Below are 20,722 nucleotides of genomic sequence, written 5' to 3' on the forward strand. Positions count from 1 at the left end.
TAAACAGCTGGCAAACAAGCAGTATGAAAAATAAGGGTAATGAAAGAAGTAATTTTAAAATCAAGAGATGGCATTTCTTGCAAGATGGGTGCTGAAGGCTTACTTGAATGTCTGGTGGGAAAAAATAATCTAAAGAACTGGTGGTTTGAACCTCAAATTGTTTGGCCTCCTGGGAAATCCAGAAGTTGTATAAGCCAGTAGGAGATTATTGTAAGAGAAGAGAAGATGAGAAAGAAGAAATAAAAACTGGAAAGTTGTAATTTTCTTACCTGGTTTGAGTAAAACCAGACACAAATTGGATTTTATGTTACTGCTACAGCTATAAAACAACTATCTTTTAGCATGCTGTCATACAAAACTGCTTTTAACATTAGCTTACAATCATTTTTTTATTATGAGTTGAATGCAAGTAAGCATACACAACTATATTTAAGATACGTCCACCCTCATTTCCCTTGTCCCTCACATAGTCTGTACCTTTTCCTTGCTTTGTTGTTTCTTTCTCTGTCAATATCTGCAAGTGTCAAGTTATATTAATCAGATATTGTGAAAGAAGAATACAATCACAAGGAAAGAACTGGTAATGTTTAACATTTTGATACAAAAAACCTGACGACTATAGGTACTGTCCAAGTAGTTTCTGCATTTAAACTGCTTATAATGAAACAGGTATTATTTTCTTTTTTTTTTTTTTCTTTTTTTCCCTCATATAGACTCCAAGGTAAAAATGGGAGAAAAAGAAAGGAAAGTCATTTTTTAGCTAAGGTGGTTGAAATCTATGATATTAAATAGAAATATTCACACTTAAATTAAATTCATAATGGTTTTCAAAATGATCACATCTTGAAATGCTTCCTCAATCCACTGTAAACTATTCTTCTAAATTTAGCTCCACAGATCTCCTTTAAGAAATCTTTCTTTTATACTGGACGCAAAACCAATAAAAGCAAAGTGGATTATAATAAAGCAGGGATTTCATTCATATATATACGTGTATATTCATTGTCTTTGTGGTCACCCAGACTATTAAATAAACTCTTGAACTTCATAGTGCAGCTGCCTGGGAGCAGCATCATATCTTTGCTGTATGCAATGACTTTTGGAGATGTTTTTAGGCGTTGCTATATAAAGCTTTGAACATTCTGGCAGTCATTATACAAGTGAGTCAGCTGAGACTGAATCACCCTGATATGTGCAATTGAACTGAATGGATCTATCTTTTGAGTTTGGGATGTTCTTGCAATGTTAATTTTGTACCTATCGGGGGGGTGGGGGGGTGGGGGGGGAAGATTTCAATCTTCAATAACAAGTCAAAATTACCAAGTTTTATAACCCCTTTGAACTTTTTTTTTCTTGGCAGAAAAAGGATTTAAATGTAAAAAATCTCAGTGTGTGTGTGCAAGATTAACATAATGCCAGCCTGTGGGAGGGTTTTATGTACATTTGTGTGCACAAGCTTTTCTCCTCTGTGAATCCAGAAATGCAGAGCTGTTCTGACTTGAGGTGGCTTCTCCTACACTGTTAATCATGCTCCCTCTCCACCTACAGGACTTTGAAGGATTGGCACAGAATCATCTAAATTAGCTTTATGCTAATAAAGAATTTCTCCAAGGGAGTCATCCTTCGTTTCACTACTGGGGGAAAATCCACAATCCTCTCCTGCCTCTTCCCAGTCACAAAAGGGAACACTAGCATGGATTCATGCTCAGATTTCACAAATAACATTACATAAATCTGATAGAAAGGAAACTACTCATACAGTGTATAATTATTCTTTCCATAGTCCTCTAGAATTGCTTCTTCTCATACATTTTATTCTCATTTTGTCATACTTACCTCATCATGGTTATTAGGCTTTAAGATAGCCTTGACAAATATATAAAGGGCAATACTCTTCACTGGCATCAAATTGTGTTTAGATTTTTTGAGTTAGTAGGTAATGTACCAGTAAAAGAATAATTAATTCCTGAAGGACTGAGCAGAAAAGCAAGCATACGATTGTCTGAGAAAGTGAAAAGTTTGACTAATCACGATGTTTATGAATTATCATGCTGTCATCCAACATGATCAGTAACTTTTTTTTTTTATATTTACTAAATGCCACGCAAATTAAGACAGAGATGGGTCACACAGTTCCAGAATTAACTGATGATGGTTTGGAGAATTTTTTTTCCCATTAATTCAAGCTTTTGGTAATGATGAGGTACAATCATTATATAAAATGTCTTAAATTTACAGACTCTCTGAGTTCTTTATATCCTATATCATACTCCTGTAAAGACATCTCCTGTGACTGGATGTGGAGTAACATATCCTCAAGGTGGACTATGTAGAAGTTGTGCATAATAGCGGATTGTCTTGTAAAATCTTCCTGAGGTGATTCATAAGTATCAAGTCATAATTTTAGAATAGGATTAGTGAAATCCATCCAGCAAGACTATGATGTCAGCTATTGGAAATCCAGTTCAAAGATGTTATTAATTGCTATGTACTACACTATGATCTGGGGCAAACTTCTGTTTCTTTAAGGCATGATCAAACAAGATCTGATAAAGTAAGATAAAGAGAAATGTTGCTTCCAATGTACCCGGAAGCCAAAACATAACAAAAAAAAAAAGTTGTTTTGAAGGTTGAAAATACATTAATAGCTTCTCAGCTTTATGTCCTTATATACTCCTTCATATCAAAAATCTTATTGAAATAAGGAGCAGAAGTGTCAAAGGATAGTATGTTTATATGGTACTTTTTGCCCAGCCAGAAACATACTACTGAAAATTTGATCCTCTCCAAAATGGCTCTTATGACGTTTGCACCTCTGGTGTGTAGGTGCTCTGACAATCTAGATAAGATTCAGCCTAGTATTTCAGGATGGCAGAACTCTGCCTTCACAACATTCACTGTAAGCTTGTGAACATTATTTGTTTATGGGTCCAACAAAGATAAGAGAGGAAGAGAGCTGAGGAGAGCCTCTTGTCCATTTGTCTCTGCCACGGGCATCAAGCATTTTTAAAGAAAGCAAGGATGAAGGAAGTCGTAAAACATCAATAGCTACACTGCATCACTGCCTCCTATGCATTTAGAGTTTCTCCACGAAATGCCTTTGCCACTAATTCAGTGGATTCATTTTCTGCATTGAAATTGGAAAATAATTCTTCATCAGAGCCATGATGACTTTTCCTTTTTTAAAGCAAAACTGAACAAAATGGTGCCTTCAGCTTCCTCCCAGAGTGTATCTTTAAACTTCCTCTCCTTGTTCTTTGATCTGTCTCTATTTGTGGTCATCTTTCAGTGTGACACCCCTATTAGTTGTCATCCATTGCTGGATAAAACAGCAACTACTTCAGCCTTGGCCTAATCATTCATGAATAGGATCACTACATTTCTTTATTTTTGTTTTTCATATATTGTATTTCTAAGCCCTTTTGTTTTGTTAAACTTATCACACCTTGCTAGTTGCAATTACTTTTGCATCTGGTTGCTTCTGATTTTATGCCTGGTTTCCTGTTTCTTCCACACTGATATACTCTATGTCTTATGCTTATAGTAATCTTTTGTTTTCACATTTTTGTGGTTTTTGGTTTCTTAGATTGTTAGATAGACAATTTCATTAGTCTATTACATGTGTCCCATTTTTCCTCTGCATTGGGATAGACTGTCATTTTTCAAGAAACAGTCTTCCCACACTCCTTCGTCTCTTAGATTATCTGCCGAAGAGACCATATCTACCAGTTCCCTGAGGCTGAAGTAGTCTCATCTTCTCAGCCATTTTGCTGCACTCACTTCTTTTTTTCTGGGAAAAGCGAGTACTCATGTTTTAGTGATTGATCACCTTCACTTGGATTTCCTTCTTTTACTTTCTCTTAAAGCAGTATCTCTGTTACTGTAGCATCAATTTGCATGCATTCTCATAGATGTTAGAGCTGAAGCTTAGAAGAGGCCTCTCCTTTTACAGATCTTTCTTTTGATGCTGGGCACACAAATGGTGGAAATGAACACTTCAGAGTAAAGGAAAATGACCTCCTAAACCACACTTACGAGGTAACACAATGCCTAAATAACAGCGGTACACTAAATACACAGTCACAACAGAGACATATTTTAGTTATGACCACATAACAGGAAGAAGAAAACAATTCATTAAGGACAGCAAGCACCAACATGGCACACCAAGCTCTTCATCCTTCCAGTATCCAAGCCCTCAGAAAGCTGGGAAGTTTCTGCTGCTTGACTCAAAACACTCTTTCACAAAGACATGATTATTCCCATCATTCTGTTCCTTTTCAGGAAATGTTCCTCTTGCAACCACTCAGACCCATGAACACTGGGTTGCTTTCCATGACCTGTCCTTTTTTTCTAGAAGGAAAGGACTACTAAAGCACTCTCTTTTTCACTAGAACAACGATATTTTTTTCACACTATCAGTAACATTAAAGCTTAAAAATGTAATTTCAGGTTTGAAATAATTTATTACATCAAGGCCACAATATTAAAATACCAATGCCCTTGGTTGGGTGATCTGATACTATCACAATCTTTATAGAATGGACACGCATTTAGCTCAGCTTATTTTTGCAAGTTAGGCAGGTCACTGCAACCAACTCGTAACAATGTTTCCAGAAAAAAAAAATATTTCATAACTCTGTCTTAACTTTCTTGAGATAATTATACCTCATCATGTGAATACTTGCAGTGTGGTAAGTAAATATTTCCTCCTTGCACAATGAAAGCCTTCAACAGACCACATAGGGACCTTCTGCCATTTCACTCACTGTGAGATATTACTAGCTACCCAGAAGATGATAATCTGTGAAACCTTAGACACACATCTTCGCTACTGAATAGGTATCTGATCAGTCACTGAACACAACAGTAAAATTAAGCTTCATATTTTGCTCATAACAAAGCAAAGCATTACTAGAGACATTAAAAAAGCTATAACAGACAAAACCCCATTGTCCGTTATGGATGGGGCACGGGAAGGGGAGACAGAAATTTCAGCTCATTAACTCTAGTTCTGGTAAGATAAAGACACCCCTAAGTTAGGAACACCTTAAACTGTAAAAGACTAGCAAGGGTGATGTAATGCGATGCCTCTTTGTTATCAAGCAAGATTGCATCAACAGTAATTCCGATGCCGAGACACCTATCTTGTTTTAAAAATTAGCACCCAAAATAACCAGTCTTAAAAGGTCATGTTTATCTAAAAATAGCTTGCTTATGTTTTACATTAAAGTTAATTTACTAACCTTAAAAAAATTAAATGCAAATGTATACAAATAATTTAAGCATCCTGTCAAAGTTCACATACACACTGCTAGAGCAATGAAAATATTCAAGGTCACATGAAATCTTTCTTAAGCATGTACCATCCTGTGGATTATTCTGTTAAATATATATCTTGAACTAAAGTGTTTGAACCCTCTCTTTAGCAATTTCTACCCTTCTTAAAAATCAAACCTTTAATTCCTATTTATAAGGTGGTTTTCAGGCCATAACAAAGAAGCATACTGTACCTCTGGTGCTGATGGCTGTTGCCGATGTGGTTGTGCTGGTTGTTAAGGCTACAGTGGTTGTGACTGTTGCAGTGGTAAGGGAGGGGATGACAGTAGTGGGAAGCAAAGTGTTGAAAACATCTGGTGAGTGGAAAAAAAAATATAAAATAAAATCATATCATGCAAACAAAGGAGAACCATAATTGTGGTTTAATTTGTAAATACAAGTATGTCGAAAAATGACTAAATTAAAACATGATTAACATAAATTATTACCGGTACAACAGAGTACCTATAAATTCTTGACATTATATCACTCTCAATTTTTATAGTCAATCTTCAAGCATATGGAATTTAAAACACTGTTAAAATGACCAAGTTTCCAAAGATGTGGAGAGTGACTGTTTAAGTGACAAGAATCCATTTCTTCACTGAGCCATATTAAATGTCTCATATAGTAGAAACCATATACAGATGAAACATGCTGTGTCAGAGTGGGAGATGAAAAAAAACAACACCATCATGCTAAAATAAACACACACGTGTTAACGAGAAATGGCTGTATGTTAAAACACCCACTTTCAGACAGACTCAATGGAAGGAAAAGGGGAGAAAATGCTACTAACTATAAAAGCTGCTTTTTCCGGATTGCTTTTCTTCTTCCCACACATTTGTTTAAGACACAGTTGTCTGCTAAGATCCAGAGCAGAGTGTATTTCAAAATCTTTAACCTAATTAGCAGGCACAGTCATCTTTCAGTCATCTTTAACACTCAAAATTTATTGTTAATACACACATCAGTATTTCTCTAAAACAGCTTAGAAGTTAAAACCAGAAATACTAACAATATTACTATTAAAAAACCTGTGTATACAAGTCAGGAAAAATGCATAGCCCTGATGACAGCACCTTACAAAACCCTTAGCTTTTGATCAAATAAATGCTGGTATGTCAGGCTTAGGTGTGCCACTGCTTCATTGCAGAGGAACTAACACTGTCTGTTGCAAAATGGTCCAGTACAGAGCAGAACATAACATAACCAGATGTACAGATAGAAAATACTTTGATTACACTGCTAAAAGCAATAAAGACCAGTATCACTTTGCTTATAAAGTGATTGCAGGTTTTAAAGAACAAATAAACAAAAGCCCCGAAGAGAACTAGGGAAAAGCACTTCCATGAGGACATAAAAAGCATCTGACATTTTCCAGATTATTTATACCACAGGTTTAAAAAGAAAGGACTAGTTTCTCAGGAGTTGATGGTGAGTAACCCATTCCACACTGATTTCAGTGAAAATACTTCTGAAGGGTGCTATTCAGTGCAATAAAAGAGTAGAAATCTGACCCACGATCTGTCTTCCCTTGCTGTGGAAAGAAATGCAATTGGTCTCCAAGTACCATCAATTCTGACTCAAATCAATGGAAGCTGAAGTAGCTCAGAGCTTTACAGTATGGGGCCCTACAGAACACATTTCAGACACAGGGTCATGTTCAGCATTGCATAATTACTCTCTTAAGACTTCAAATTAGCATGCTTACCTTATTTTCATACTGGATGACAGATTATTTTGCCACTTTAAAAGTCTCCTTGTCAGTTTACATCTATAAGTCACCTACAACTTTCTGTATTCCTCTGGTTTTGATAAACACCAGCACTATTCTCTCTGGAATCTATATTTGTGGAATTTTCCACTTTCGAAGCCATCAGAAAATGGCATGAAACCCCTCTTTCATCTGTTGTACACTGATACTTAATCTGTTTCTCAGTACAAAATATTCCTAAAACAGAAAAATTAGAACAGGCTTTTAAAAACCCCCACAGTGTAGCCACATTAATCACAAGGAAAAATGGTAACATTACCTGGAGTGTGAGTATCACAATAATTAAACAGAACTGAGTATAGCAAGAATTAGAAGTAAATTAACATGTTAAAAAGATACATGTCACATGTACTGATCTATGCAGTTGCTTCTCATAAAGGGAAACTCCTTCTCTGATAAGTATCTGCTAAAAATGAAATCAAACAGAAAAAACACCACCTACTTCATAAGGAGAGCAAAGCCCTGTTTATTAGGAAAGCTTTACAAATCAGTCTTGTACGTAAAACCTAATTAGTGGGACTTACAGTTCCATTAATTATCTTTCTTAAATATGCCGTTTACTTAGGACTATGCAATGGCAAGTTAACAGCAACTGGCAAATACAGTTATGGCTTTATGACAGCGCTTTCCATTTTGTGAACACACTGTCTACCTATTTTACCACATAATAGCTTAAATGAGCGACTGGTGAATTTAGAAGTTCATTGCTCTCTGGTTTCTCTTCTGATTGAAGTATTTCCAACAGGATTTCTTGTTTTAAAAGAAAGGCTACCTAGGAAACAGACTAGTTAACAAGAACTAGGCTATATCAGTGTTTTAATACGGATGTGATAGATTATTTTTTTTTCTGATCAGATGAAGAATAATGAAAACTTGTGCAGAAATTAGTTTCCTGATCAAAGTCACAAACTCTGATGCCAAACATGAAAATGGCAGCTTGTCAGAAAGCCTCAAAGAAAAACATATGTTCTCAAAACGTAAATACAAGCAATAGCATTGGCTTTGTTTCTTTCTTAGCAGAGTAAGGAGAAATTCACCATGCAAATGACTGCAGTTGGTCTGCTTTGCTCACAGCATTACAATTACTCGCTCTCAAAGACTACAGTACAGGATTGCAACCAGAATCAGCAGCCTGAAGCACACTGCATTGCCCAAACAATGAAATCTAAATCTGTTCTGGACTCTAGAAATGCCTTGTTCATACCTGCTTAGATGCAAGGCTCTGCCCAGTAGAATTGCTTCTTTAATGACATGAAAGTGTACAACAGGAACATATGTGTAAAGCAACAGAATAGCTTGCGGCTCTCCAGACAACACATTCTGGAGCTCTTGGACCATACACCATCCTTAAACCTGATTTTGGACAGCCCAAATCCAGTCATTGATGAGAATTCTGAAAATCACCCAAGCCCTACATTCAAAAGACTTATGTGTACAGGGCCCCTCTGTCCTACTGAGTCTGACAGAAAGGCTCCTTATCAGTTCTTCCAAGAAGATTTATGGATTCTCATGAAAATTTTACTTGCCTTTGCCTTGAAAATGCCTTTTGCATAAAGAGTACAGACTATGCACTTCAGAAAAAAAGAGAACTAACATGCAGTGCCCCTCATTCTCTCATCAGGTATTGTAGGTGTAGGACGTAGGCAGGTTTGGTAGTTCCCAAAATCAGACAGACTACAAGTATAAACTTAACAGCACAGGCTTCTGTTTAAGGCATACAAATCCCTGTGTTTTAACGAGGGTGTGCTGTTTCATTTGCATGCCAGAAAAGGGAATTACAGTTTGACCTGTTTCTAGTCCTGTAGGACTTTTTGTTCATAGTTTTTACTGCAGAGCACACCTATCTTACACCACTGGTGAGGCACACATTATGTTATCCAGAGCTCCCTGCTGGCTGCTGCTCAGAAACACACTATCAAAGGGACTATGTAGATTGTCCTCTAGAGCTCTCTGTCAAGAAGGATCTTGACAGCATGGATTTGCAGATTTCTGCCCAAGAAACCTGTGTTGGAATGAAACTCAATTCCATTTTCTGGCCTTGCAATTTCTCAATCTAGTTGTACACAATGTTCAGCTGAAATCAAATTTTTGTTTATGACTCTCACACCACCAAATACTGAGGATCATTATGACCAAGAGATCTTGTAGAGTGGAACTTTTTAATTCAAGTAGCCATACCCAAATCAATGCACCAGATTGCTATTTCAATAATACTAAAGTATTAATCCTTAGCCTCCTGTGAAGCAGAAAATAGCTATATTTTGCAGATGGAGAACCGAAGAAGATAGAAAAGCCATGGTCAAAGATCTAGTCAAGCAATAATTGTCACCATTAATTTTGAAACCTTACTCTTAAAATGAATGTTTGTTGACAGATATTCAGTCAAAAATTCAATAATGTATTTAAGTCGGTATTCATTTCACCACCTTGCTACTTCTGAAATACAAACAATTCACAGGGAACTAATTGTTTTCCTAAATGTTGTTGGAAATAGAAAAGAGGTTTAGTCTTTATACCAAGAGGAGTTACTGACTCCAGTCCCAACTCTTTGTCATGTATGTTGCCGCAGGTTATACAGGTAAGACCTGAACTGGATTTTCAATGAAAGAGACAGGCTCCTAACCTCTCTCTAGTGGCACAGGGGGGTTTGAGCTGAGCAACAAATGCTCAGCCAAGAACTCTCTTTTCAGTGAGGACCTGACATAATGTCACACTTCAGTGGATGCAGAGAAAAGTATGGGGAAGGTTTTAGAAAGGCATTCTCCATGGCCACTACTGTCTATTAGCATGCCATCAAGCTACACAACCACTGGCAAGGTGAAGGCCGACAGCAAGTAATCTGATCACTGATTGCGAGTGGACAGTGGAAAAGGAGGAGCATGCAATGCCTGGCTTGGTCTGGAGGCTGCTCTTTAGCAGAGGCACAGATGTAGTCTGTTCATGAGTGGCAGAATAGTGTTGTACAAGATCAACTCAAAACACTGTCAAGCCCTGCCTGATCAAAATTTCCTGTTTGCCTCTCCTTCTTTCTTGAATTGACGCCACATTCTTCTTACTAAGGCAGGAGACATTCATCCATTTAAGTGCAGGGAGCCTGGACAATTTACTCTCACTGCCGATTTGGCCCTAAGCATTTTTACTCTCCATTTCTAAAGAAATGAGAAATGGTTCTGTTTGGTTTAGAGGGCTTCTGTGAAAGATAGATCTGACCTATTGAAAATATTTGACTTGTTTGGTAAAAACACAACCAATATTCTGAAATGACTGAGCACAATTCAGACAACAATAGCTGCAATTGATAAAAATGTAAAAGCTTTTGTTTCAAGCTTGACAACGGCTGACAGAAAAATTAAAGGACAAAGTGATAATGATGGATGGCCCTTGCTGTATTTTGACTGAGAATGAAAGAAATTTTAAGTGGTAAACTGAACTGAGTGATGACCTACCTGGGAAACAATCTCACTACTCTGTGCAAAATTTAATCAGTCTGTGGTATGTAGTACTAAATAATTTAGCAAGGTTTTAAATTCAAAGGGAGCTGCATTTAGCCTTGCTCCAAGAAAACGGGATTGAACAAAAGGATCATTCAGCTTGAATATCATGTGCCAATAGCTCCTCAGCACTTAGACCGAATGATCATGAAGGCACACAGACATGAGGTCAAGAGGTTCTTTTTGCTAATTGATTCAGATTTATGAAACACTGAAATGGCAATTATGTGCTTGACATTTTTGCTAGCAAATCACATGTCATTAAAAAATATCCAAATCCTTTTAACAAAAGCTCCATGTAGATCTAGATCCCAAGTTAAAACCAATAGAGACTTCCGGTGGATGAGTTCATAATGCAAGACATGCAGCTGGGCTAAAATGACTAGGCAGCTTAGAAAGAAGAGAAAATAAATTCACATAGTCCCCTGATTCCAAGACGTTTCACGGGCCTGGAGATGATATTAAATGTAAGATGTGGGACACCTCATTAAAGTTTGATTAAACATAGTTTTGTTGCACAGTCAGGACAGAGGAGAAAAACCCAAGTGCTAAGGGATACTAGGATTTCGATCTCATTTCTCTTTTTTCCTAAGTTAGGAACTGGGAAGAACAATAGTTCTCTCTTCTTATAGGAAGTTTGATAGTTTGTGTTGGGTTATTTTTTCTATTTTGAAAGCAATAGGTTTCAGTAGCAAATGAAGGAGGATGAAGTATTACAAATTTACAGCAAAAAAGACAATGTCTCCTGTTTTCAAACAGCCAAGCAAAAAATTGGTATCTACACGTTCCTGGCCCAAATTCTACCCTTAGAAAGTTAAGAATACAATTTGAAAGAACAAAGCCCATTTCAATATTAGTACTTAGTACTGGCATCATGGTGTCATCCCAAATCACATAAAAGTTCATCCTTTAAAATGAGGACCTGGTATCGCACCACGGCACGTTTTATAACACATGCTCTGACCAGAATTACTTATGACAAAATAAAAAATGTGATGAATATGAAAAAAACAAGGTGTAGTAGCAAGTTATTTCTGATTATGCCATCTCATTTGACATTGAAATATGAAGAAAAAGTAAACTGCCCTTAATGGTCTTGAAAGAACTTCTCTATTGAATATATCATGCATTTTGTGCACCAGAGCAACAGCAGGACTCACAAAGGCTACAGGTGTGTGAAAGGCTGATTTTCCACCAGTAAAGCCAAGTCGGGCTCAGGACAGGTGTGTGAGCTCTCAGAAAACAAGAAGCTGTGGTTGTCAGGCAGGTGACAAGAAAGAAGGCATGGGAAGGAAGTGCTTTAATGCGGTAGGAAGGATGTGGTAAGGGAGAACATGTTCTCAGGGCCGAGAGCAGTGACCGGCTCTGCGACTTCCCTCCCCCTGCCAGGTTCGGCAGCCAGGCTCAGGCCAGCTCTCATGCAGTGTTGTGGGGCCCTGGTCAGGTGGCCAGGGAGGGATATTTAGATAAAACCCACCTCCACCACCTTCTGTGGGGACTTAACAAGCAGAGTGTGCTGAGTGGTGGCAGCCCTCACCCTTCCTTTTGAACCTCTTCCCTTGCACAGAACAGAATTTGGGATTTAGTGGGCACAGGGTCTTTGCATTTTGTAATGCTTATGAGTACTTGCTAAAATTCAAAGAGTAGCAGTAAACACACACAGAAATGCATTTTTCATTTTCTTTTCTGGCTAGAAAAACATGACCTTTCTCCACAGCACAGATGTTGTCCCAAATACGGCTTTGTCACCTGGAGATTAGAGTAGCCTGTTGCACACACAGTTGGTGGAGTTGCACACAGGGAGCACAGGAAACCTGAATCAAGCATTTCACAGGAAATGATCTAACGTGAACATTTAAGTATTTCACTAGCAGCTGATAGCTTTCAAAATGTAGGGTTTGACCTTTGAAGCCCTCAGTGCTTACTTTAGGGATCGTTTTGCTCCCCACACCACTCCACTGAATTTGTGATCAGCAAAAGCACTCTAGCTGCAGCTCCCTTGAAACAGAAGGAGAAGTTTGCAATGAGGGCCCTGAGATGCTGGAACACGCTCCCATTTCATTGTCCATCAGAGTCATTGTTTGACACCAGTCTAGCCATTTAAAAAGCTCACCGTTCTTGCTTTCAGTGAAGTAGAAGAATAAAAGGTGACATAATGTAGTATCTCACAATACACTTACATATTGCTGTTCAGTGTTGGTGGGGCAGATTATATGAATTGCAACATTTGTACTGTAGAAAACAAACAGGTTGTAATGCATTGTTTCTTAATTTCTAATTGTTCTAAAATCAGGTGATACACAGAGAACATACAAGGATAAATTTGATAAGATAGTAACTTGACCTGATGATTAGATACTGAAGATTATCTTAGTAGAAGAAAAATCCAAATTCTCAAGTAGGCAAATTCTTTAATAGTAAATAATCTGTTTTCAAGTGCTCCAAGTTTTACTTTATTATTGGTTATTACTGCATGATGTACCTCTAAGGACAAATCAAAACAAGTTTTCAACAGAAAGATTAATATTCCATGTTCTGGAGTTATATGAATACAATACATACTTCAGATTATTCAAAAAGTATGCTGTAAGAACTAATTTTTCCCGAAGTTACCATAAATTCTGCTAGTAGCTAAAAAAAAATAGCTTTTAATAATATAACAATAACAAAGCCTATTATTTTGAGTCATTCTATCTTGTGTAAAAGCCCATCTTTCTAATTAAAGTATTTACAAACTGCACTGAGCAAACCACTGAAGTTTATGCAACTTGCCTGAAAGAAATTAAGTAAAATTTGCAGAGCATGCAATAGGCTAAGAAAAAGAATTTTATAATTCAACATTTAAAATAAAAAGGTAAAGTTCTAGAGAACTGTTTGAGATTGCAGCCTCAAATGAAGTAGCTTTATTTATCAAAAGGCATCTATACATGTCTTGACTTTGTTCACAACTCTACATTAACAAATATATATGCAGTAGAGAATGGATCTCCACCTGGGGGTTTTGTAAGATCATTATTTAGATGGTACAGAACAAATGTGAAGGAAAAGAAGGTAGCATTATTTCCATTTCACAGCTGGGGAAATGAACACAGAAGAATTAAGCAGAATGTTATATTTTAGATACTTCTAAGCCTGACAGGGGAGTTCAGAACAGATCTCCTGAGTTCCATTTTAATCCTCTATGAAAAAAAAAAAACCCACAGAACAAACCACAATAAAAAACACAAAAGAAAACAAAACCTCTTATATTTGTATTTAAAAAAGCAGTTGTCCTTATACCTGAAGTGCCAGCTTCACTGCATTCAAGACAAAATGTTACCACAAAAGCCACCAAACATCTTGTATGAATAAAGCCAGCACAATTTGCCCCACAAGTGCAGCATTCTATCATTATTAATATGGTGTTCTAGGCCCATTGCCACTGCTTAAAAATCACATTAAGGTTGTGATGTTCATTTTTATTTTTTTTAAGTAAACAGACAAGCCATATTTCCTTGTTTCTCCAAGCCATAAAACAGGACTATTCAAAATTAAATGAAATAAAGTACTGGCAGCTGGCCCTTGAAAACCTGTAAGAAAAAGCTAATGTACAATACAAATTCAGAGACCAGCAGCCTTGAACAAAGATGACAGCTTTCTCAGAATGACACTTGACTCTTTCTGTGCAAAAAACTTCGAAAAGCTCAGCCAGAACTACACTAGGAAGAAGAAGGAGGCCAAGGAGAATTTTCTAAAATTTCCCGTTAAGGAGACAAGTGTTGAAACTAAATGGAGGTAAACAGATTGCTGATGTCTATTTTATTATGGTTGCTACTTTTGTTTCTCTGAGAAATTCAGGACAAATCACTGAAAATGCTTAAACAACTCAAAACTGACTGCAATAATTTTATGGTTAGTAAGGGATAACAGAAAATGTTATTTATTTTAAATTACTTTATTTCAAAATAAAATCAAAGGGGTCCAACACTAATCTGAAATGCTTTATCACAGTGGGTTGGCTGTATCCCATTGAAAATCACCTTGGGCAAGTTAATGGCAACTTTGTAACCTATAACATAATTTATTGCACTTCTTTGCACTGTCTTTGACTAATACACTTAATTCTTACATTTTTATCACCATCGTACGTTACCGGAGAAAACAAGGCCCTATCTTTCTAGCTGTCGATCTTTTATGCTCTGTCTTTTTTTGCTCAGGAGAGTTCTATATATGTAGTTGAATTCCCCCCATGACCCTTTGGCTTTGAATAACACAATACTATGAATGTTGGGACACATGCAATATAGTCAAGATGTAATTTTATTAAAATTATTCAGCTTCCTTTCAGGCAAGCAGACAGTTGGTACCTTAACTACTAAGCCATCAGGTAGGACAGTTCACCAATGGAATATTACAGTATTTGTTATAAAGAATGGTTGGTCATATTTGCTAATTTATTTTAAACAAAATGATATACAAAGCAGTGCAAAGATATTTCAGTTCCTGCTCGTGAATGATGAAATCCATCCAGAGCTCTCCTCAATTATCCAGCAAACTATCACTTCAACACGTCAGCCTCCTTCAACTCCTCCCTGCCTCCTACCAATCAAGGATTAGGAAACCTGCAGAAAATATAAACCACAGAAACCACAGAGGGAAAAAAAAAATCCACTAGTGCAGTGACCCACAGCAATATCTAAAGAATAAAACACTTCACCCACTCCTACAGTTTTACCCTGCCAAACTTTTTTTCTGTCCTTCCTCATCTCTTTTGGTTCATTTTTTTCTTCACTTGCCATGAGGATTAATATAGGTAGTTTCAGCTGAAAGATGTACCCTCCTCAGGCATAAGGTTATCAAGCAAAAGCAATTTTTTTCTTCAAGGGCATATCTGAGGAGTAAACAAGCTGTGTGGATACCAGTGAAGGAAAAGCAAAGGAAATGCATGTTAAAGTAGATAAAGAAAAAAGAAATAAAAACTTTAATTCTTCTGTCTTCAGGCCTTCTAATAAAAGAAAAGTAATCCTGACTGAAAATTGTTTGGACCACTCTTCTTGCAAATGACACAACACCTTAGACCATTACATGAATTCTATCAGTTGTAGCAGATATCTGGAGACCTGTTCATAGGCACCTGCCCAGTAAGTTTCATCAAAAGAGGTTACAGCTTTCTTAGTGCTAGTGAGGGAACTGCAGCCTTGTGAAAGACGTCAGGGTGTTGTGGGAGATCCCCATATGATACTGGATGTTCCAATCAACTTTATCAGCTTTGATAGATCCATACTCGCTAGCAAGGTTTTTTGTGGGTTTTCTTCCTCCTAGCAACTTGAGAATGATTTTGAGATATACCCTTATAGTCCTCCTGGCCAGTTTTTGCTGTCTCTTCCCCATTGCATGGGAGTCATACAGGAAGATCGACGCAACAAGCTGTCTTGAAAGCTGTCAAAACAGTTCTGAATCCTTGAGACAATGTCAGAGCGAGTCAGTAAGGCATAGCAAGACAGAGGAAGATCCAACACAGAAAGGCTATGATACGATTTAGCAATAAAAAATGTGGCATTAATTACAAAGGAAAGAGAATTTTGTTATATTGGGTCAAGAATTCAAGCAGTAAGAACTAGAAAAAGTAGTTTCTGATTGCAGCTTGGAGGTTTTCCTTTCAGAAGAGGGACTAAAGACACTTCTGGTCCCACCACAAATTTAGACTGAACTTATGCTGTGAAGAAAAATGTTATGAAGGTTTTAAAATTTTGTTCTGGGCAATTTCAGATTTTTGCCAGTTTTATGTTTTCTAGTTGGAAAACACTGAAAACAAGGGGGAAAAACACCTCATTTGCTGTAAGTGAAATACTAATAGAATACTGTAAGAAATATTTTATTGAATAATTTTTCCTTTTTACAATATAGAAATGCAGGCTAAGATAAACTCCAGAAAAAGTTCACAAGTCATTAATCATTAAAATTACAAATAGCAAAAATAGAATAATCAGAACTAATGATTATTAACATCAAATTAGGGATGTTAGAAATATTACTGGTTTGAGATGAGCAAATTTCTAAGTGTTTACTTCTCTCTTAGCCTCTACGCTCATCTTCACATGTGATCAGAGACCTTAGATACGGAACTTCTCAAAGTTCTCTAAGAAAAATGCGTAATTTTTACAGAAGCTTTCCCTACCCCTCTCAGACTGCTGGTTGCAGTCTCCTCAAAGCATCTATATCTGAGCATTTACTTAAAAACAATGATCTGTACTACCTTCCTCAGGTTTGTAATCTCGGTTGGAACAAAACTTGGTACTGATGTATAACCAGGCTAGCATCACCAGTTGACATTTTAAGCAATATCGCTACATAGTGTATCATTTTCCTTTCCTGAACTGAGTGAAAAACTGAGCAACCTATCCTCAAAGGAAAGGTAGGTTATAAAAGCACCATTTGAAAAAGATGGAGACAGGACACCCTTATCTGCATCCCATGCAGCACCTAATGGTGCAGGAAAGATTTCAATTTAGAAAATTACTAAGTCACTCTAATAATTTCTTTATGGTTTGAGTTTTGTGAATAATAAATAATCTAGATGGAAAGAAACCATTAGCAACTGTTAGACTATAACTTTGTCATCCATCTCAAGTAAAATTATTCTGTTAACAGTTATATTTTCTTCATGAAGATTGCATATGATGTTCATAGACATGGTAATTTTACATTCTGATCCCTCAAAAAAAAAAAGCTTGATTGAAATAAAGTTCAAGAATGTTAGAGGTATAAGCAACAGCAAAGCTTAAAGTCCAGAAAAATTAGAGAGCAAGCTGTGCTACTACAGCAAATCAGTGATAATAAACTCAACAGCACTTTTTTAGAAATACACGTCACTTAAGATCAGTTAAAACAGCTCTTCAAAAGAGCAACAGCAATATATCTAGTGTATCTAGTTCAATAAGTACTTTACTGTAGATGCTCTACCCATATACAAGCATCCAGAATATTAACTTTATGCAATTATTGTGTACGGAGAAAAAAACTCATTATAATTCAAAACTAACAAGCAATCTTTTCCTTTTCAGAAATCACATAGGGAATCCAGATCAAGAACTATCACATTAGGCAATTATATATGTACACAGATAATTAAATATTTTCAAGTGTTGTGTGTTATTAAAGATATTATCCAAAACTACAGGTTTTTAGAATAAGTTCAACTTCTATTCAGATAGGAATGAGCTATATATGTTAGAATAAATTGTTAAAGATTGGACCTGGGGAGAGATTTACTGCATCCACCAGGAGGGGGGGAAAAAAAAAAAAAGTAAAACTAGGACAAATTTGGAAATTCAAATTTAATTTAACTGAAATACTCTGAATTCAGTAATTTCAATGAGTACTGCAGTATGGGAAAAAAGTAATTAAAATCTTCCATATGTTATCTAACAAAATTACTTTATTTTACAAGTTTTCTATCATCAAAACCAGTATTTTAATGTAAAAATGTAGAAGTGTCAAACAGATTCCCTGAATGTTTTACTCTGCTTTGGAATGTTACTTTCTTGATCTTTCCAAAAGAATTTGGAACTTATCTAAAAAAAAAAAATTTGTATCATATTTTTCTCGTCACTATAAATGAAGAAATATCACATAGCTCAACTAGACCCCACTATTCAAGTATTTATCAACAAAAAGCAATTTCAAAGTAGCTGCCTTGCGAGTGTTCAGGGATAATAGCTGGACAATTCATCCATAAAATTAAGCCAACAATTCCACCAGAAGTTTCTTCACAGACTTCTCATACCTGGAAATGTCAACTAAACATTATTCTTCTTTAGTCCAATAATAAAAGCTATATTACACAATGATTTCCTAATTCCTCTGATTGTGCAGCACTCATCTGCATTGTCCTTTAAGGTCTGAGCCACCAATTTCAGCATAACCTAGTGTCCTCTGGAGAAGTTAACTTTAATATTATGATAATGATTTAACAACTTAATGACATTTTAGAATGTTGATGTATATGCAAAATCAAAACATTTCAACACAATTTGAAGGGCTATGCTTTGCAGAATAACATGTAAATGAAATTCTCCATGTGTTTATAATGCTACCTTTAACATAGGGTTATAAAGAGTTACTTTCTTAGGCCTGCCAACAGTGAAACTTCACTCCTCCACACCTCAGCTTTTGCAAGAAAAACATCCAGCTGCTGTGGATTTCAAAAGATATGAAGATTTTTTTAAAAAAAAAACAAGTTCTCTTCCTGGATAAGTTTCTAGACCTCTATCTGTTTGGTTGGCTTTGTTTGTGTGTGGGTGCATGTGTTGTGTGTGTATGTATGCATGCATACATAGTGGGGGAGAGGAAAAATTTAAAAAGAGACGGTTTGGGGGAAGGAAGGCTTTTGAGAAGGAGAAAGTCTTCAAGAGCATTCTTTATTTTTCAGCTGAAAGCTCAGGCTGTTCTGTTAGTTGTTTTCTGTTCATTTTAATGTTATTTTTACTTTTTGCAAGATGGGAATAGGAGAGACTTTTTTACTTCTTTTAAGGACACCCTCTTTCTTTTAATTCAAACACAGATAGTAAAAAAAAAATCACAAATCTATAAAGCACAGGTATCAACATGCACAGAATTTCAAACGAAGTCCTAAGCAGTCTTCTGAGCCTCATATTCTTGATATACCTTGATTGCTTGTAAGGGCAAAGTTGTTTTTTTACTAAAAACACCCTCTGCTGTACCTGTCCATGTTGTTATTGTTCCATTACACCACAGGTCTGCTCAATTCTCTTTTTGCAAAGCCCAAGCTTTGTTCACTTAAAGGGTAGGATTTTCCCATAGGCAAAGAAAGTCTCTTCTCTGAGATGTGTCTGTAAATGAGACATTTCAACTCAGGAACTATGAAGGAGGAAACTTTAGAAATTGTCCAGCTACCTCAATGTCTAGACTCTTAACACCAAAATAGAGGGCAACTAGATTACTGATGACTGTGCTGCTGCACATGGATACTGCTTCCTTTCCTTCCCTTCCCATGCCCTCCCCACCCATTCAGTGACTATTTTCTATGTATTTTTTGATATATGTTCATGAGGATAAGGTGTCCAAAAACAGTGCACAAGGTTTATCAGAGGCCTGTAGTTAAAATATTTGCAAACCAGGAGATCTATTGCCTTTCTGAGAAGCTTAGTGTTCAAAGAAAACAGAAAAAAATGCCACCTCCTCAGTTATATTTGAAATTACTGTTCTACTCCATTTTTACTTTCATAAAATGAAAGATGTACACAAGTGAGTTACAGAAATAAAGTAAGGAGAAGGGCCCCTATGAGAACATTGCAACAGAAATGAAACATAATAAAAATGTAATAGCCGACAAAGATAAAGGAATCTAGAACAGATAGAGGTAGTGGAGTTTGTTTCATTTCAGATACGTGTTGGATTCCAGTTTCTACTAATTTAAAAAGAAACTTGTATAGAAGTAAAAGTGCATGGTGCTGGAATTATGGGTGGCCACAGAAAGTGAACCTCTATAAATGTATTTGGAGGCAGGAGTTAATAAACCAAGGTGTCTGGTGCAAATTTGCCATAGTGCTGTTCCAAATATGGAGAACAGTCAATCACAGAGATTTACTACTAGACCAAAAATGAAGGAAAAGGTGAAAGAGGCCACGAAAGAAGAAGAGGGGATACAAGGGACAGGAATCCAGGAAATGTAGAGTTGAAGATCACAATTAGTGAGAAATTGAAAGCGAGGTGGAAATATTTGAAAATCTATTGAAGGGAAGCAGCATGAAAATAAAAGTGATTTTAACTGCATACTTACAGCACCAACAGCAAAAGAGGCCAAACAGATTGGAAAGTTGGGAATTTAAGAGATCAAGCAGCAAAGAGAGAATACTTTCCCCTCAAAGCACATAATTCAGTTCAGAATCTTGTTGCCACAGGTTATTGTGAAAGCTAAGATAATAAATGTTATGAAATGGGACTGGACAAGCAGGTGGAAGATAAATACATTATACTCCAAAGGAAAGGTGCAGTGGGACCTTTGGTCTTACACATTCTAGGAGAACTTCTGTTTGAAAGTGCATTTCAAAATATTAACGAGGATGTAACTTGGTCTTTCAGTTGCCTTTATTTGCAAAAAGTAGCCTGCCCAAGAAAAAAATACAAAATAATT

General features: G+C 36.5%; 1 protein-coding gene across 5 annotated transcripts in view; it reads right to left on the reverse strand.

Moving 5' to 3' along the window:
* CADM2 (cell adhesion molecule 2) overlaps nucleotides 1-20,722 on the reverse strand; it is a 690,911-nt gene that overhangs the window by 46,064 nt on the left and 624,125 nt on the right. For 4 of the 5 annotated variants that reach the window (XR_012621748.1, XM_074813369.1, XM_074813355.1 and 1 more), the window contains one exon: nucleotides 5,514-5,633. The exons of the other annotated variant lie outside the window; for it this stretch is intronic. Coding sequence is in view for 3 of the 4 variants with exons in the window: in XM_074813369.1 (XP_074669470.1) it covers nucleotides 5,514-5,633 (120 nt within the window). In the remaining variant the exon portion in view is untranslated. The remainder of the gene's footprint in view (nucleotides 1-5,513; nucleotides 5,634-20,722) is intronic. 5 annotated transcript variants of the gene reach the window in all.

Source organism: Strix aluco, chromosome 2 (genome assembly GCF_031877795.1).
Source record: "Strix aluco isolate bStrAlu1 chromosome 2, bStrAlu1.hap1, whole genome shotgun sequence".
In the NCBI taxonomy this organism is placed as follows: Eukaryota; Metazoa; Chordata; class Aves; order Strigiformes; family Strigidae; genus Strix; species Strix aluco.